The sequence below is a fragment of the Magallana gigas genome, chromosome 6 (genome assembly GCF_963853765.1).
Source record: "Magallana gigas chromosome 6, xbMagGiga1.1, whole genome shotgun sequence".
In the NCBI taxonomy this organism is placed as follows: domain Eukaryota; kingdom Metazoa; phylum Mollusca; class Bivalvia; order Ostreida; family Ostreidae; genus Magallana; species Magallana gigas.
Genome location: NC_088858.1, coordinates 16,131,359 through 16,149,574, shown reverse-complemented (window position 1 = coordinate 16,149,574; position 18,216 = coordinate 16,131,359). Strand labels below are relative to the sequence as shown.

The 18,216-nt window shown below is 33.3% G+C and overlaps 3 protein-coding genes across 6 annotated transcripts in view; 1 reads left to right on the top strand and 2 right to left on the bottom strand.

Annotated features, from left to right (window-relative positions):
- The window catches only part of LOC136276615 (plasminogen-like), a 323,562-nt gene that overhangs the window by 139,280 nt on the left and 166,066 nt on the right, over positions 1–18,216 (top strand). The window lies entirely within an intron of this gene.
- LOC136269712 (serine/threonine-protein phosphatase 6 regulatory ankyrin repeat subunit B-like) overlaps positions 1–18,216 on the bottom strand; it is a 267,148-nt gene that overhangs the window by 90,965 nt on the left and 157,967 nt on the right. The window lies entirely within an intron of this gene.
- Positions 1–18,216, bottom strand: part of LOC136276030 (uncharacterized) — a 55,905-nt gene that overhangs the window by 25,723 nt on the left and 11,966 nt on the right. For all 3 annotated transcript variants that reach the window (XM_066086712.1, XM_066086713.1, XM_066086711.1), the window contains exon 3: positions 945–1,068. In XM_066086712.1, coding sequence (XP_065942784.1) covers positions 945–1,068 — 124 coding nt within the window. The remainder of the gene's footprint in view (positions 1–944; positions 1,069–18,216) is intronic.

Sequence of the window (18,216 nt, the reverse complement as noted above, 5' to 3'; positions counted from 1 at the left end):
ATGGCATGCCTTAACAAACACTGTGTTAAAATTTCAAGCATCTGCGATAAATAGTTGCTGAGATAAATGCGACAGAAATTTTTGTTACGGACGGACAGACAGACAGACAGACAGACAGACGGACGACGGACAGACAGACACACAAGGGTAAAACAGTATAGCCCCTCTCCTTCGGAGCAGGGGTATAATTATATGATACAATGAAATATATAGTATAATATTGTATTATATGATACAATATCTTTTAACAATACCATTTGATAAAATACTATTTCATATAATACAATATCGTTTTATAATATACATTATCATATATAACAAAATCAGGATACAATATCATAATATACAAAAAGTTTGATACAATATCACATTGTATCATGTTATTTTTTTACAATGTAATATTATATGAAATATTATTGCATCATACAATACAATAGTGTATCATATCATACAATACTATTTAATAAAAACATGATTGTTATATCATTTAACAACAAACACATCTATCAAGCAAGTTTGAGTAAGGTAGGAGTTTTTTTTTTTTTTTAGCTTTCTTGATAATGGAGATCAGGCTCTGGGTCTGAACCTAACTCTGTGATTCATATTCTGTGATGCTTATTATATACCCCATTGGAATTTTGACACTTTTTATGAGTTTCTGATTAATAAGCATTCATTAATTTGGTAGTTATTGTCAGAAGTTCTTTTGTAAAACAGAGTCCATGCTATTTTCATGAACACTTTTCCAATTTTCATGGAATATCCGTAGAATTTCATAGAAGTTTTTCAGCCGGGATAAGCAAGATGATTTCAGATTACCTCCCAAACACTGAAGGAGACACACTATTTGGTATACATGCAGACATGATTGTGTCTTCATACACAGTTATAAATATATGACTATCTTGGTAGTTGGTAGACTACTTCTACCACAGAATACTTACTTCTACTACAGCACATAAGTTGTCCTCTTCTGTAGTTGGATGGCAGATCACAGCATCTGGTACAGCAACAAATCTACCATCATCCCCAATATCCAAAGAGTATTTTTCAACATTAGATCCAGATCTAAAATAGTTATGTAAATTGCTTACGTTATGAAAATAAATAACATAGCTGAATTTGTTAATTAACACATAATCTACTGTTATATTTAGTAGTATTTTATCACTATATAACTCTATATAGATGAATAGTCTTTAATTAAAATATTAGTCCATCCAAAAAAATATTGACCAGTCAATATGTTTTCAATATTTACAGACTGGGAATAACATTGGTTGATTTGTAGAGCGGGCCCTAATAAACTTTCACGACTCAAAAACATGTATCACGGCAGATAAAGAGATGACAGGTTTTTTTTTAAAGGTAATCCCAGTGTTTTAGAAATTTGTGTCAAACCAAACTTTTTTAAAAAATTGAACAGTTAAAACAACTTATAAATATTCTTACTACAGAAGCCACATATTTATATCTTTGCATGTTTGCTTTCCTACAGTGATCTTCAGCTCACAATGTCCAACAATTCAAGAGCGAGATTTCAACACAATAAAGCAGAATCTTAATTATTAAATTATGCACCAAAATATATTAAATTAGGTTATAATTTAAGATAATCTTATGACATTCGTTATATAAAAAGTCTTACTGATTTTCTACAGTAAATATAAGAAATATATTGCATTCATTCTTCACACTACCTTCCGAAAAATTCATAATACCAGAGGCATAAACATATACAGATTGGCAGCTGATCGAAATCTCGCTTAATCCAGTGGTCCCTATTGGGTATATCCCTCTAACTATTTTTAGAATCGGTAGGACAACAAAGTAGTGCCTTTAAGCAAAATAGTCCCTGTACTTGCAGAGTGTATATACATTTATTGGGACATTTTAAATCAGAATGCTTGACACATGTCAGAAAAGAGGATTTGCAACTTTAAAAACAAGTGTCAAAATTGAATTATCATTTGAAGAAAAGAAATGAAATTGTTTGATGTACACCCTTTCCAAAACCGAGAAATTCCCTACTTTTACTTTCATTTTCAGAGTTTTTCAATACAAACGCATTTTGCCGGAAAACGAATCTGACTTCAAACCACGAAATTTTAACAGAAAAGAGACAATTTGATGAGCTTTCATTCAAGAGGTCCCTCGTTGCTGAAAGAAAATTAGGGCCGGAGCTATGAACCATAACGTTAACATTACCGCCTATGGAAAAAGCATTAGTGGACTATACCCTATTGTAAAGTGTTCACAGTTTAAATCAGTATATCTTTCTAATAAACAATTACATCAAAATATAAACAGCTATAACCTATTACCAAAACATTCAAAATATTATATTTTCATAAGTTTATCATATATAGATGCAGTTGGCTATCCGTCGTCCGAGGTTTCGCCGATGTTTTATAGCTGGCCAATATATTTTCTATATATTATTCTATAATATTAATTAATTTTTCAATTTTTTTGTTTCAAATGTCTAAAACCTTTGCACACTTTTCATTAAAACAATATACTTTTGGTTTAAAATCATTATCTCAGTTCACTAAAATGTAGTTCTCAAAGTAAGGTTGGTCCCTTAGCATTTTTCAACAACAAAACACGCTAATTGCGGAGTTGCCAATCTCTGTTATTCATGTCTCTGATAACACATATCATTTTTATGAAACATTTATTAAGAGTTATAAATTTAGTTAGCAACAAAACATAGTTTATCTTAATTGACCAGCTAGATTTCGTTTGATAGTCTCTTGAACATCTATATCCCCATTACTGTTTGACTAGTTTTTCAAGGTTTTTTTTTTTTGTGGCAAACATTGGAAAAACTGAAAATCTACCAAATAGACATAATCTAACAGCCACTAAAAGAATATACTCATTCAAACTGTGTAATAAATATCAAAATTTTGGTCCTAGCAGGCAAAACCATCGAAACAAGTTCAATAGTACCCCCCCCCCCCCCCTCCTTTTGGCAAGTAACTTTCCACCAAATATTTTTAATTAACATATTTATGGCTTTCCTCTGCTTTTGACAAATATGGGAAATATATTTGTACTGAAGTCACTGATATCAAATACAAGTCATCTTAAATGACCATTCGATGTGTTCAAATATCATGCTGTGTAAAAAAAGAACCGGACACGAAAGCCACAGGGACTACCTTAATGGAAGCCCGGGTGAAATTAAAGAATTTATTGACAAAAGGGAACTGTGACTAAGTCATAAATATCTGAAATTAACTCATGAATTATCTAACACCAGTGTCAATTTATATTAGACACGACCATATACAAAGGAATAAAATTCTCTGATAGCTGGCGATTAGACATTCATTTATATATATATACAGTAAAACTTGTCTAATCAGGCGGAGGATAGTTCTGAAAAATTTGGCCGGATTAGGCCACATCCAGCTTTGAGAACATTATTGCAAATTAATTTTAGTTTTTAATGCAGTAACGTTAGGTATTGATCATCTATTCTTGCACAATGTTTAATTCTTCTGAAATACTGTAAATTCCTTTTATTACGAGAGTACTTAATTCCGCAATCCCGCTGTTTTATATCAAATTGCGAGAATATGAAACAAGAACACGGAACTTTTATCCTTATTTCTCATAGTTCTCAACTCTCAAAAAATAATGGAGAGATTTTAAAATACACGAAGAATGCTCCTCGCGATTTTACGCGGATAATTATTCCCGCATTTGATTAAGAATCTACAGTATGTTAGTCCCCCTTGATCATGATTACGGTGCAGATTTTCATTTTCTATTTGGAAAACAATAACTGCTTTTCAAACAAATCATCATAATTGATAAATTTCAAAAACACTCGATTAACCTGAGAAGTCCGACATGACAAGTGCATGAATCACTGGAAATTGTTACACAAACATTGACTACGCGACAAGTCAACAGATGGTTGATTACATAATGGTTAGAACTGTTTTTGGTGCAAGGACAATGATTTAAAATACAGGAATTTAAAACAAGAGGCCCATGGGCCACATCGCTCACCTGAGCAACAATGGCGAACTACATTGACTTAACACACTTTACGGTCAGACGCGACCTATCTTCCATTATTTTCTATTTTTTCCTATCTCCACAATGTGAAGATTTCCACAAAGTAATTCCATAATTATATTTTCCTGTTATATGATACTTTTTTTATTTAGATATAAAGTGTTCAATTGAAAATATATACTATGACTTTATTTATAAGCATTCAAATGCATTTTGCATCCTATTTTATGGAAAATTCTAAATATTATAGCTCTAAAAATAGCCTGGTAATAAACCTTGAATTTTTGGGAATTAACAGGTTTAAATGTTTATAAATAAGGAATAATTTATCAAGGAAAATTATATAAAATTGAGGAACGTCTCGTGTGTCCTTAAATAATTATGAACAGTAAAATTTAATATTTAGCAAAGTTAAGTGCCATGATAATTTTCTGACCTAAAACTCAATATTTTATAAAGGGGTAGGGGTGAAAATATATTGCGATATATTAATTATATATAACACCGGTATATTATTTCCTTCAGTTTTTGCACATATGTGAACAGTATTAGCTCATTTAAGATAAAAAAAATCATACATTTCCTAAGACGTATATCAGTTAAAAAATCAGCACCCATTGTGGACCTACCTTATTGTGTGTAATCATAATTTGAACATTTTGAATCTACACAATTAAAGGATGGCAACACTTTATTTCATTAATATGTTGTCTTAGAGGCCATGCAATGCATATTCATTTTATATGATGAAAATACTGGAAAAGGTAGTTACCATTTACATGCAATATTTCTTGTTTGGTATATTGGTATTTATGAAAAAAAATATTGAACTTAAATTAGTGTAATTATCATTTTCCACATCTAAGTGAATATTTTTAGTGTGTTTATTTAAGATGCCAAGCTCTATGAATATACCATGCAGATGAGATACATTTCATTTTCACAGCTGATATCTCATATGTGAAAGATAACAAAGATTGACGGACAGAGAATCGCCAGTTAGTCTGGAAGGCAGTACGCAGTGTTTGAACTCTGTGGCAAAAGTTGCTAAGGCTACAGTAAAAAACTTAATTGGTCTTCCCTTATATAATTGTTTACCTGATGTAAACTTGTGTGACGTTTAATATCCTTACTCACTTGATCGATGAAAACATTTGACTGGAAAATGTTGTCATATGATGTGTTAAAAAGCTATATAATTTAATGTATTGTCAGGCATACAGGTATCAGTTCTGTACTAAGGCCCATTAATTATTTCATATTCCCTCAAAAACAACAAACGGCTACAAACCAAGATGATTTTCTGCTGCAATATTTTCTTTAAAATAATGATAATGCACGGATATCCTCATAATTATAATGTGCCAGAACTGTTAAAAAGAAGTTTTTATTTACTCGTTTGAAAAATACCAAAATTGTTGCAGATTTCAAATAATTCATCAAATGAGAAAGGACCCCAGAAAGTAGTTATAGCACATCATCCTTTTGATTTTTCTGTACACAAGTATCTAATGTTTAGCAAGACAATTCCAATGATCAACAAACATTTCAGCGTCAGTCGTAGAATGGTAGGCAACTTTAAAAACTTATCCAATTTGTTAAATTTCATTTTATTTAATGCATTCATACATTATATAGATAAAATGTTTTGTAATTGAGTTTGCCAGGTGACACAAAATCAGTTTATGCACTGTGTATTTTGGAGAAATTAGTCCTACCCTATGACCCAATTACAACAGTTTTTAGTTTTGAAGATAACTGTAAACAAACGGTTTTGCATTAATTTGGCAGAGTTATCAAATAATTACAAGTTACCTTCTAATTGTAGTATCAACAAGAAATGTAATGATTATCGATTGTAATTTTCAATGCACGGTATATGTGTTTGCATCATCCGTATTTATAACCTCTAAAGATAAGACAGTCGCGGGTGATTAATCTCAACAGGGTTTAACTGAGGCTGTGAAAACGTCTTTTCAAATTCATAAACATCTTTTTATTGTCTTTGGATTTAATTTACACGATTATGAACTCGGAATACATTGCTACTTCAAATTCTCTTTCGGAGGAAATTCCGGCGAAGTTACCGATCAAAAATCGATTATTTCAATCAAAGTCGCTCCCTAATGTTTGATCCTTGTTGACACAATTAGAAATTAATAAACAATAAAAACAGAGGGAAATGCACTTTAGTACATTGTTAACACATCAGATTTTTATCATTTTCGCAGGTAAACAATCGACTGCCTATTTACCGAAGTTTATGTTCCAAATACAAGGCGATTGTTTCCCAAGTTAAAAAGCAAAAAGAAACGAAAAATTCAAAACAAGCTAAACCACCCTCACAAGTGAAAATGACAACGCGTTGAAATATTTAACCTCAATTTACTTCACAATAATTGGCACCAATGTTATTTCCATGTTTCATAGATTATATTCGCACGTGAACTGTTGCACAACAAACTGCCAGCTTCAAACAAAGAACCTCGTTTTCGAGATGCTGTAGACTGGCGATGCCTGTCATAAGACCAGTCTATCGCAATGAATTGCCAGTCTACGATATATGGAATAACGAGCCATTCTTTATTAGTATTTTCGCAATAATCTCAAATTTGGAACAGAATTCACCTATAATTTTTGCAATTTATATTTTCCTTTCCCTAAGGATGATTTATGCTAAATTACGTTAAGATTAAATCAGTAGTTCTTGAGAAGAAGATTTTTATGCACCCGCCTTTTTTACAGTTTCGAGGTTTTCTCCGCTTTGAATACAATCTGGTCTTTTATCTTTGCAATTTATATTCTCCTTCTCATAAGGATGATTTGTGCCAAATTTGGATAAATTTGGCCAAGTGGTTTTAGAGAAGAAGATCAAAATGTAAAAAGTTTACAGACGGACAGACAGACGGACGGACATACGGACGGACGGATGGACAGACGGACGACGGACAACGGGTGATCAGAAAAGCTCACTTGAGCTTTCAGCTCAGGTGAGCTAAAAAATGAATGAACAGGAATTTAATAAAGAATGGAGGATTTTACGAAATAAAATGCGACTCTGTAAGTGTAACCATTACAACACGCATTACAAACAATATCGGCAGACTTACTCCCGTGGTATCCAGAATCATGTCCTGAAAAAAATGAGGTGAAGTATAATACACAACCCCCACTTTTGATGTAATTCTGGCAGAAAAAATGCATATTTATGTATTATAACCAGACCTTACGGTATGAACTGAAATGAGTTGCTAGTTTGGACTTATATTCACAGTTGCAACGAAGGAAAATTGATCGATAATTGAGCAGTAGTTATCCCGCATAAGGACAATCGATAAGTGGCCGGATTACGGAAGGTAACTCTCACTAATTATAAGTAGTTGGTTTTTTTTTTTGCAGCCGGTTTACAGAATAGACAATATCCAGATTGCAAAACATTTTATAAACATAAAATGATAAGAAAATGTCAAGGGACTGAATAATTTCGCCTGATTGGACAACATGTATTAAACCTACTAATAGTTTCCAATTCTTGTACAGATAAAGTGCTCATGGCTCATCAGTTTTCAAGGGCCTAATGAAAGGAGAATGCCTAAACATCTGAGAATTACTAGTGACCAAGCTGTATTAATACAATTGAAAGTATTTTTAAAGATTTCAAAACTCATCTTGAACAAAAGAGATTACACACAATCAGAAATTGAACATATAATGCAAAAACTTTCTGCAGACAGAATGGATCTTCTCAAAACAAGAGGCCCATGGGCCATATCGCTCCCCTGAGCAATATTAGACATCATAATATCAGCTTCATGAAGTCATATCCAAATTATTGGGACAATGAATGAGTAAAACAGATCCGGTATTAAAAGATTTTCAAAATGTTTCAAAATGTTCTACCCATTTTCTTATATTGAGCCCCTTTTGTAACTGGATGATTTCATAGTTATATCACATATCAAGCATTACCATTCTCAAAAATATCTTATACAACTGTTCACGACATATAAATATAAACCTACATCAAACTTTAAACCTTTGTGTGGCCCAAGAATTATCCAGGGCCACAGTCTAAACAACTAATATCAATATGTTTGCATATTAGTAATACATGTACTACATTTTCTGGCCATTTGGTTTTTGAGAATAATTTTTTTTAAAGATTATTCGCTGTATTCCTATGTACCGCAAAATTTCGACCCGCCCACTGTGGCCGCACCCTATCCCCAGGATCATGGTTTGAACAAATTTGAATCTACACTACCTGAGGATACTTCCAAACAAGTTACAGCTTTTCTGGCCCGCTGGTTTTTGTTGAGAAGATTTTTGAAGATTTTACTCTATGCATTCCTATGTAAAAATTTCGACCCCCCATTGTGGCCCTACCTTACCCCCGGGGATCATGATTTAAACAAATTTAAATCTAAACTACCTGAAGATGCTTCCACATAAGTTACAGTTTTCTGGCTGACTGGTTTTTAAGAAGAAGATTTTTAATGATTTTTCCTATATATTTCTATCTAAAAATTTGATCCCCCCATTGTGGCCCCACCGTACCCCCGGGGATCATGGTTTGGACAAACTTGAATCTACACTACCTGAGGATGCTTCCACACAAGTTACAGCTTTTCTGGCCAACTGCTTTTTGAGAAGAATATTTTTTTAAAGATTTTTCGCTGTATATTTCACCTCAGGTGAGCTAACAATTATTTATGTCTCTGCTACATGTACACATATTTTGTATTTCCAGCAACAAAATTAATCTCCGTTTAGACTGAATAGACTAGAGAAAATACTGACAGCTAACCTAAAACACACTGCAGTAATCAAATATTACACAAAGACCATACCGTATTACCATTAGAATTTGTATTTTAGATGTTAATGTACCGTACCTGTTAATGTATCTTATTTTTCCACAAGTAAACATTCAGCTGTCTTATTTACCGATGTCTATGTTTGATTGATACGTAAATATTACTAAATACAGGCGATAGTTTCCCTAAGTTACAAACCATAATTCATGAAAACGAAACGAAAATCAAAACAAGCTAAAACCACAGTCCAAGGTGAAAATGTCAACGCATTGGAATATTTAATCTCAATTTACTTCACAAAATCGGCATTAATGTACAGTACCGTCAACGCGGATCCCGTATTTGACCGCGCTCCCCCCGCGGTTATTTAATTCTTTCCACGTTACACCATCGCGGTTAATTCATTGCGGTCCTCGCTGCAGCCATGTTTAAACCGCGGCTGTGTGACCTACCGTTGAACAAGGTGATCGGAGATTTTTACCTGTATGCTATTAGATAATAAGACTGCCACCTAACACTGAGAGTCATTCTATACTAGAACTAGAACTATAATATATTATTTTTCGATTTTTTAATGATTTTAAACATTTCCAACTACAAAAATGTTTTAATCCCTATCAGTTTTTAGCTCTTTTTATGGCACTCTCTTGATGCTCAAGACAATTAATCTAGTCCGTGACAGGCACATGCTACACGGAGAACGTTTACCTACGGTCAACGGCATGATATGAAAATTTTACTCAAACCGTAAAATACTAAATTATATTGACATAATTTTATGTGAGTTCAATATGAAGCTACAACATAAATGTACATGTAGTATCAGCTGCGAATACCGTTTTTCGTAACCGCCCCCGTGTAACGATCAGGAATTTCATCTGTTTTTCAAACAATTTTACTAACAGTAATAACAATAAATAGTTATTCATTTTACTGGTATCTGTTTAACTGTTAAAAGTGTTTAAGATGCACCCCCTCCGCAAAAAACCTAAAACCTTCAATATAGACTAAACGAGAGAGAGAGAGAGACTGTCAATACTCAAGACAATTAACCTAGTCCGTGACAAGCACACGGTACGCGGTGTACGTATACCATACGATCAACGGCAAAATATGAAAATTTTACTTTACCCTTGAAATATAAAAAGATATTGATATCATTTTATGTGTGTTGAATATGAAGCTACTACACATAGTCGAATCAGTAGCGAATTATAACGTTTTTTGTACCCCCAACCCCCTTTCCAACCTTTTAATGACTGTCAAAGTTAACTGTATTTGTCCCAATTGTTTTACACAAAGGTGTGAAACCATCGCACTGACAGGAAATCACTCTTCGCTTGAACGCACAGAATTCACGGGTATGAGGCAGGTGGATATTCCTTGCAACAAGTGACAACCAGGAATTCTACCCGTATATCAAACAATTTATCTAACAGTAACAATATATAATTGTTTCATTTTACTGCCTTCTTAAACTGTAAAAGGTGTTTAACATGTCTCTTCCCCCGAAAAGAAAGAGAGAGAGAATTAATTTTCTTTTAAAATAACGTTGTATACGAACTAAACTTCACAAACACAATTTCAAGCATTAAATTAAACATCATAAACAGTGTTAAATACTTTATTGTTAGACAAACTTCTTTTTTTCCTTTACCTGAAAACTAATAGAACGAAACTGTTTTCCTTTATCAAGGAAGGAGCACGTGGTGCAGCTTGCGGGCTGATTTGATTGACAGGTGAAGCACGTGGACTCAGACAGCACTGTCAGACTGAAACTGCATGATGGATTCAATCACAATGTATACGATCCCTATTCTTTTATGAATACTAAACTTAGGAAATTTTTATATTAGTATATTTCAAATGAATGCAGTGGCGTCGAGGGGGGGGGGGGGTTAAAGAGCATAACCCCCCTCTCTCTCTCTCTCTCACATAAAGATCGTAGATAAAATCAAGATCGGCGACACTCAATCAAGAAGCCTCCTCTGTAAGATAGTTGTACGGTTAGACGAAGCCGTACGCAATTTGGAGATTTTCTTTTGTCTTGAATAGGTGTGAAAACCCCTAGAGCATGTCGTTTTCTACCTTAGGTTTGTTAATCACTATACACAGGAAATGATCGCGACTTATAATTAATATACACACTAAAGGAAATATGTACAAAAATAGTTGGCATTTGAATTTTTTTCAAGTAACTCCAGATGTATGCATTTAATAACATGTACAAATTCCCATGTTGTTTTGTGATTGTAACAACCTCATTCCATTTCTTGTAAAGGAATTTCTATCTTCACGCACACCAGAACGATTAGCCATTGTTTTATGAAAATCACAGAATATATGACGTGTATATATCTTTTCAGGGCAACACTTAGTTTAAAACTGAATAAAACCCGTGCGATGTGAAGAATCATACAATTTTAATTATGAGTACCTTTTTCCTTTGTGTTTTAATTAGGAGAACTGATTTTCCTTTGAACATTTAAGTGTGAGCATGTGTTTTTATAAGGCTACAACTAGTCGGTCTACAGAGCTGGTTGAAATAAATTTTCCGAACAAATTATAATTTTTTTATCAAAACAATGACGCTTATTACAGCAATTATAAGGACGTAATTTTCCGTAATATGAGCGATTAAGCCACTTTTAAAATTTGAATGAATTTTTGACGGTTTGATAGGATATAAAGATACAATGATATTGAAAATAAAAATATACATACCTGAATATTTATAAAGTAAAATATTTATTTTAAGTAAATAAGTCTTAATAATTTTACATTTTTTTTGGTTAGATTTTAAAATTTAATTTAATCGTATATCGATATATCAATAAGTTAGTAAAGCATGATTTTTCAACCACCTGCAGGCATGGCTCATTTCACCTTGGATTGTACAGATGACAGCTTTAAATAATTAGAATTCAAATATTACCCCAGTATTACCAAATAAACAGCGAATATTTAAAAAAAAAATATTTACCTTTAAAATATGTGATTTTCTATAAAAGGATCATGACTATCTTTATGCATTTGTTAACTTACATTAATGTTTAATGCATGTTATATTTTTTTTAATCGAGGGAGATAACTTTTCTTTTCCTTTTCGATACTTTTTAACACCTGTAATCGATCGTTCAAACCTTGGGGGTGTTGTCATTATGGGTGATTGAACCACGGGGGCACGCGGTTTTTACCTGAGACAGGTATTTAAACCTCGTTGCAATTTGGACCGCGGGAGTGCGCGGAAAATACGGGATCCGCGTTGACGGTACTGTATCTTGCATATTTCAAATATTCCTTTCGCACGCAAACTGTTCCACAACAACCAAATTCATTTTTGTCAGATTGACCCATTTCTCATACTTTTTGCAATTTATATTTTCCTTTCCATAAAGATGATTTAAAATCTTAAATTGCATTAAATTTGACTCAGTAGTTCTTTAGAAGAAAAAGATTTTTTAAAAATGCACCCCCCTTTTTCTACAGTTTCGAGGTTTTCTCCGTTTTGAGTAAAGATCGGTCTTTCATCTCTGCAATTTATATTCGCCTTACCATAAGGATGCTTTGTGCCAAATCTGGTTTAAATTGGCCAAGCGGTTTTAGAGAAGAAGTTCAAAATGTAAATAGTTTACAGAGGAACGACGGACAAAATGGTTTCAACTCATGTGAGCTAAAAAACAAAAGAAGAAAACAATAACAAGAGGCCCATGGGTCACATTGCTCACCTGAACAACCGTGGCGAACTTCTTAGACTAAAAACACTTTAAATATATTATAATTATGAATAGTTGAATTTAAAGCTGAACACCGCTCGTAAATAGGCACTGTCCGCCATATTTCTCTTTAATCACTGCTGTCCCTACAACCCTTATATAAGGGATAGACCTCTAAACAGTTCAAAGTACTTCGCTGTAGAGGTCTCACCTGTGTGGACGTACATTTTGCCTCCCCGTGTTACCCGGTCGCGATGAAATTATCAAATTTTACGCACTTTTTGAAGCCAGGAGAATACTAACATCAAATAAATTGGTAAATGTATTATTCACGAACAGAAAATGAACATAAGATAAGAAAAAAATGCATAAAATCTAAAGACCACGAAAGGAATACTACATGTCGGCCATGAGGTTCAGGTGTGCAATCGGGTGTAACGAAATCGAAGGGTTTATATACCAGGTATCTGTGTGACGGTGCCTATTTACAAGCAGTGTTCAGCTTTAAGTTAAGTACCATAATTTTCTGATGTAAGATTTAATATTTTACAGAGGGGTGGGGATGAAAATATATTGTGATATATAAATCATATATAACACTGGTATATTATTTCCTACGGGTTTTGCACAGTAATAGATCTAAAAATATTTTTAAAAAAAATTCATATATTTTTAAAGATGTATCAGTTTAAAAATCAGCACCCATTGTGGGCCTTCATTATCGCATGTATCATAGTTTGAACATGTTGAATCTACACAATTAGAGGATGCCAACAATAAAAAGTTGTTTTTAAAGATGTCAAGAGGATTTTTTTCTAAAGTGTATTTGAATTTTTAATCTGTATCCAAAGTTGTGCAATTTGGTAAGAAAATCTAAAAAAAAAATGAATACAGTACGACACCTGTGGAATATCGTTATATTCTTCTTAATGAAAGAAAATCTTTGTTTCAGTTAGTTGTACTAAGCATCGAATTTGCTATAAGAAGAGGGGAAACACCGAGTGCCATGCCATATTCAGTAAAATTTGTCTAATCTAGCAAAGAATGGTTCTGAATAAAATCGCCTGGATTAAGCAACATCCGGTTTAGAGGACATTGTTGACAATAAATTCTAGTATTTAATGCAGTAGGTCTTGATCATCTTTTCATGCAAAATTTTCAATTCTTCTGAAATATATTAGACTAAGTATTTAACCCTCCTTGATTGTGATTGTGGTACCAATTTTCATATTCTATTTGGAAAATAATAATTGCATAATGGGATACTACAATGGAAAAACTTTTTTAATCAAATCATCATAATTGATAAACTTTCAAACACCTGATTAACCTGAGAGGTCTGACACTGGATAAGTGCATGATCCACTGGAAATCGTTAAACAAACATTGACCACGCGACAAGTCAACAGGTGACTGATTATGTAATAGCGAGAACTGGTGCTGGGAACAAAGGATTAATTTTCAAATACATAAGAATTTGATAAAGAATGGAGCATTTTGACAGAATAAAATATAACTCTGTAATTGTAACCGTATAACGCACAATACAAACATTATCGGCAGTCCCGCGGTATTCAGAATCATGGCCTATGGTATATGGTGTGAAGTATAATACAAAACCACCACTTTTAATCTAATTTTGGTCTTATTAATAACAAGACTTAATGGTATAAACTGAAATGAATTGCTAGTTTTGATTTATTCACAGTTGTTTAAAACAATAGCAATGACAGGAAAATTCATTGATAATTAAGCAGTAATTATATTACGCATAAGGCTGATTGATGAGTGGCAGGATTACAAGAGATAACTAACATTTATTATAAGCGGTCGGTTCTTTTCATTGCAGCCAAATAGACAAGATCCAGATAGCAACAACATTATTTGAACATAAAATGATTAGAGCTGAAACGAATGGTCGAATATTCGCGAATGAATAGTAAATTTCTAATATTCGAAAAGATATTTAGCATTCGAATATTCGGTCACATGTTTAATACCCGTATGCATTGCTGTAAACGATGCAGCATCGTGTTATTTCGTCACGATGGAAAAGAGAAGCTGGGTGTGGGAGCATTTCACGTTGAACGAAACCAACGACAAAGCCATTTGTAAATTATGTCCTGTCTGCACACCTAGCCTTATTTATAAAGGCACGACATCAAACCTTATTAATCACCTTAAAGGCAAGCACCCGTCGGCCTCATGGTTTGTAAAATTTATCATTTCTCCGAACTGCCATACTTGTTTACATTGGAAGTAAAAGCAGAGTTTAAATCGCTCGGGTAGAAAAAATCTGGATTTTTCGATTCATATTTATTAGAACAATTTATACGATGAATGAATTATAGCATGATATACTGAAAAATATGTTTGAGCTAGTGTGAATAACGCAGTGATAATTTTATTTTTACTTGAGTTTATTAACAAGAGTTGTCGACAAAAAATGCCATTCGTTGTTTCAACCTGGCGATTTTAGCTAGTAAAACATTTTGGCGTTTTTAGCTATTAAATTTTTTTAATAAAATTGTTAAAATAAATCGTTTGTAGGTATTGTATGTATGCTCAATTAATTTGATTCCATATTTTCTTTTAGTGATAATGACCGCGGTAAAAAGAGGCCATTAAGATCTCAATCAACGCTGCAATTTAGCAAGAAAAAACCGAAGTCGCGAGAAAGTTGGTAATTAACTACTAAGTATCTGGTCGAGATATGTGCTAGAGATCTACGCCCCCTTAGCATTGTAAACGGAGTAGGGTTTAGAAATGTTGTCCACTCACTTGACCCAACATACGTAGTGCCTTCACACACCACCATGAAAAATTACACTAATTATTACTACGGCTCATTAAAGCAAACAGTAGCGACTGAATTACAGTCACAATCATCATTAGCTTTCACCACTGACACGTGGACATCTTGTGCAACAGAGGGGTACCTAACCCTGACAGCTCATTTTATTGATAGCATGTGGCAACTTCGTTACTATGTCTTGGCTACGATAGAGGTAAAAAATCATCACACCGGGGAAAACCTTGCGAATGAAATCAAATGTATTGTAGAGGACTTTGGGATCTCCAATACACCAGTGTCAGGCATCACAACTGATAATGCCGCCAATATGGTAACTATGACAACACACCTCGACTGGCCACATATTCGTTGCTTTGCGCATACTCTGCAGCTAAGTGTGAAAGCTGGACTTAAAATCAAGGAAATTTCTAGTGCAGCAGCAGCGGCCAGAAAACTTGTCGGCCATTTTAAAAGAAGTTCCCTGGCCTCTAATGAGCTCAAATCTCGCCAGAGGCAGTTAGATTTACCACAACACACACTACTTCAAGATGTCCCAACCAGGTGGAATGCTACATATATAATGTTCGAAAGGCTCATAGAGCAGCGCCTTGCTATTTTTGCAGTCCTGCACAACAACACCATTACAAGTCCTTCCGATGCGAGAATCCTAGAATTACCTGATCAGGTCTGGAAAGTCATTGAGGACTTAGTGCCAGTCTTAAAACCACTTCAGGTTGCTACAACTACAATAAGTGGAACCAGTTTCCCAACTCTCAGCATGGTTTACCCTATTGTTATTGGTCTTCTTAAAAATCATTTGAATGTGCAGGGAGAAGACAGCACTGTTCTCGTTAAGTTTAAGGAAGCAGTTACCAAAGATCTGTCGTCTCGGTTTCCCAAGAGCGATCATGATTTAGCAACACACCATGCCGTTCTTACGTGCGCACTTGACCCACGTTACAAGTCCCTGAAATTCATGACAGATGAGCAGAGGAATCTCGTCAAATCAAACATAGAATCAAAGGCCTGAAGGGCCACAATGGCGTCGAGTTAAAGTTAATTTGAAGAGTAAAAACCTAAATAATTTTTTAAACAAGTGAAAAGCTGTCAATGAGACAGCTAACTGGGTTTTCTTTTTATATGTGAACTGTATCCATAATCCATGTCAACCCATATCCAGTGAAATAAAGTACCTCATATGCAATATTTTGCTAAAAAAAGACTAAGTTCAAAAGCTGGTATTTTTTTCATAAATAATCAGAAATAAAAATCCTAAAAGTATTCACACCTCTGATACATGTACAATTAATCTGCAAAAGAAAAACTTTTTATCTATAAAACTGTAGGAATAGTTATCTGTACAATGAGGTAACCCTATATGCAATATTTTGCTAAAAATTGACTAACTTCAAAAGCTGGTTTTTTTTTCACAAATTATCAGTAATCAAAATCCTAGCAATATGCACACCTCTGATATATGTATAATTGATCTGCAAAAGAACAACTTCTTATCTTGAAAACTGTAAGAGGAGTTATCCGTACAATGAGGGTACGCTATATCATATGCAATATTTTGCCAAAAAATGACATAATTTTTTTTTCATAAATTATCAGTAACCAAAATACAAGCAATTTTTTTTCATAAATTATCAGTAACCAAACTCCTAGCAATAAGCACACCTCTGATATATGTATAACTGATCTGCAAAAGAAAAATTTCCTATCTTGAGAACTGTAGGAGGAGTTATCCGTACAATGAGGGTACCCTATATGCAATATTTTGCCAAAAATGACTAAGTTCAAAAGCTGGTATTTTTTTCATAAATTATCGAAAATCAAAATCCTAACAATATGCATACCTCTGATATATGTGTAATTGATCTGCAAAAGAACAACTTCCTGTTTTGAAAACTGTAGGAGGAGTTATCCGTACAATGAGGGTACCCTATATGCAATATTTTGCCAAAAAATGACAAAGTTCAAAAGCTGGTATTTTTTTCATAAATTATCGAAAATCAAAATCCTAGCAATATGCATACCTCTGATATATGTATAACTGATCTGCAAAAGAACAACTTCCTATTTTGAAAACTGTAGGAGGACTTATCCGTACAATGAGGGTACCCTATATGCAATATTTTGCCAAAAAATGACCAAGTTCAAAAGCTGGTATTATTTTCATAAATTATCGAAAATCAAAATCCTAGCAATATGCATACCTCTGATATATGTTTAATTGATCTGCAAAAGAACAACTTCCTATTTTGAAAACTGTAGGAGGACTTATCCATACAATGATGGTACCCTATATGCAATATTTTGCCAAAAAATGACCAAGTTCAAAAGCTGGTATTTTGTTTTCCATAAATTATCAAAAAAAAATTTTTTTCAAAAAAAATAGAAAATGTTATTTATCACATAACTAATAAAATTACAATTCATTACAAATTTGCTCACCTAATTCTTAAAAAGTTTTGAATTTCAATTGAAAATTTAAGTTTATAGTAATATCTTAGGAGTTAAAAATTTTTTAGATTTTTTTTCTCTATTTATATGGAAATAAATATTTAAATTATTATTGTGTTTAGTTCTATATATTGTATACTGCTGATAACCACTCTGTCTCTTATTATCAATTTCATCTAAAATTCACAAGGATCCAAATGACACGGGCCGAAAAGATCGGGGGTAGATAAAAGAAAGCACCCATTCACGTTGTTTACAAAGTGAAAGTAGTTCACTAGTTGGTTTATGTAGATGTACTTATCGCTCGATTAGGAAGTTTTGTTTCTACAAGATCAAACATTTGTGCATTGTCAATTTTCGATATGGATACAAAATCATCTATTTTGCA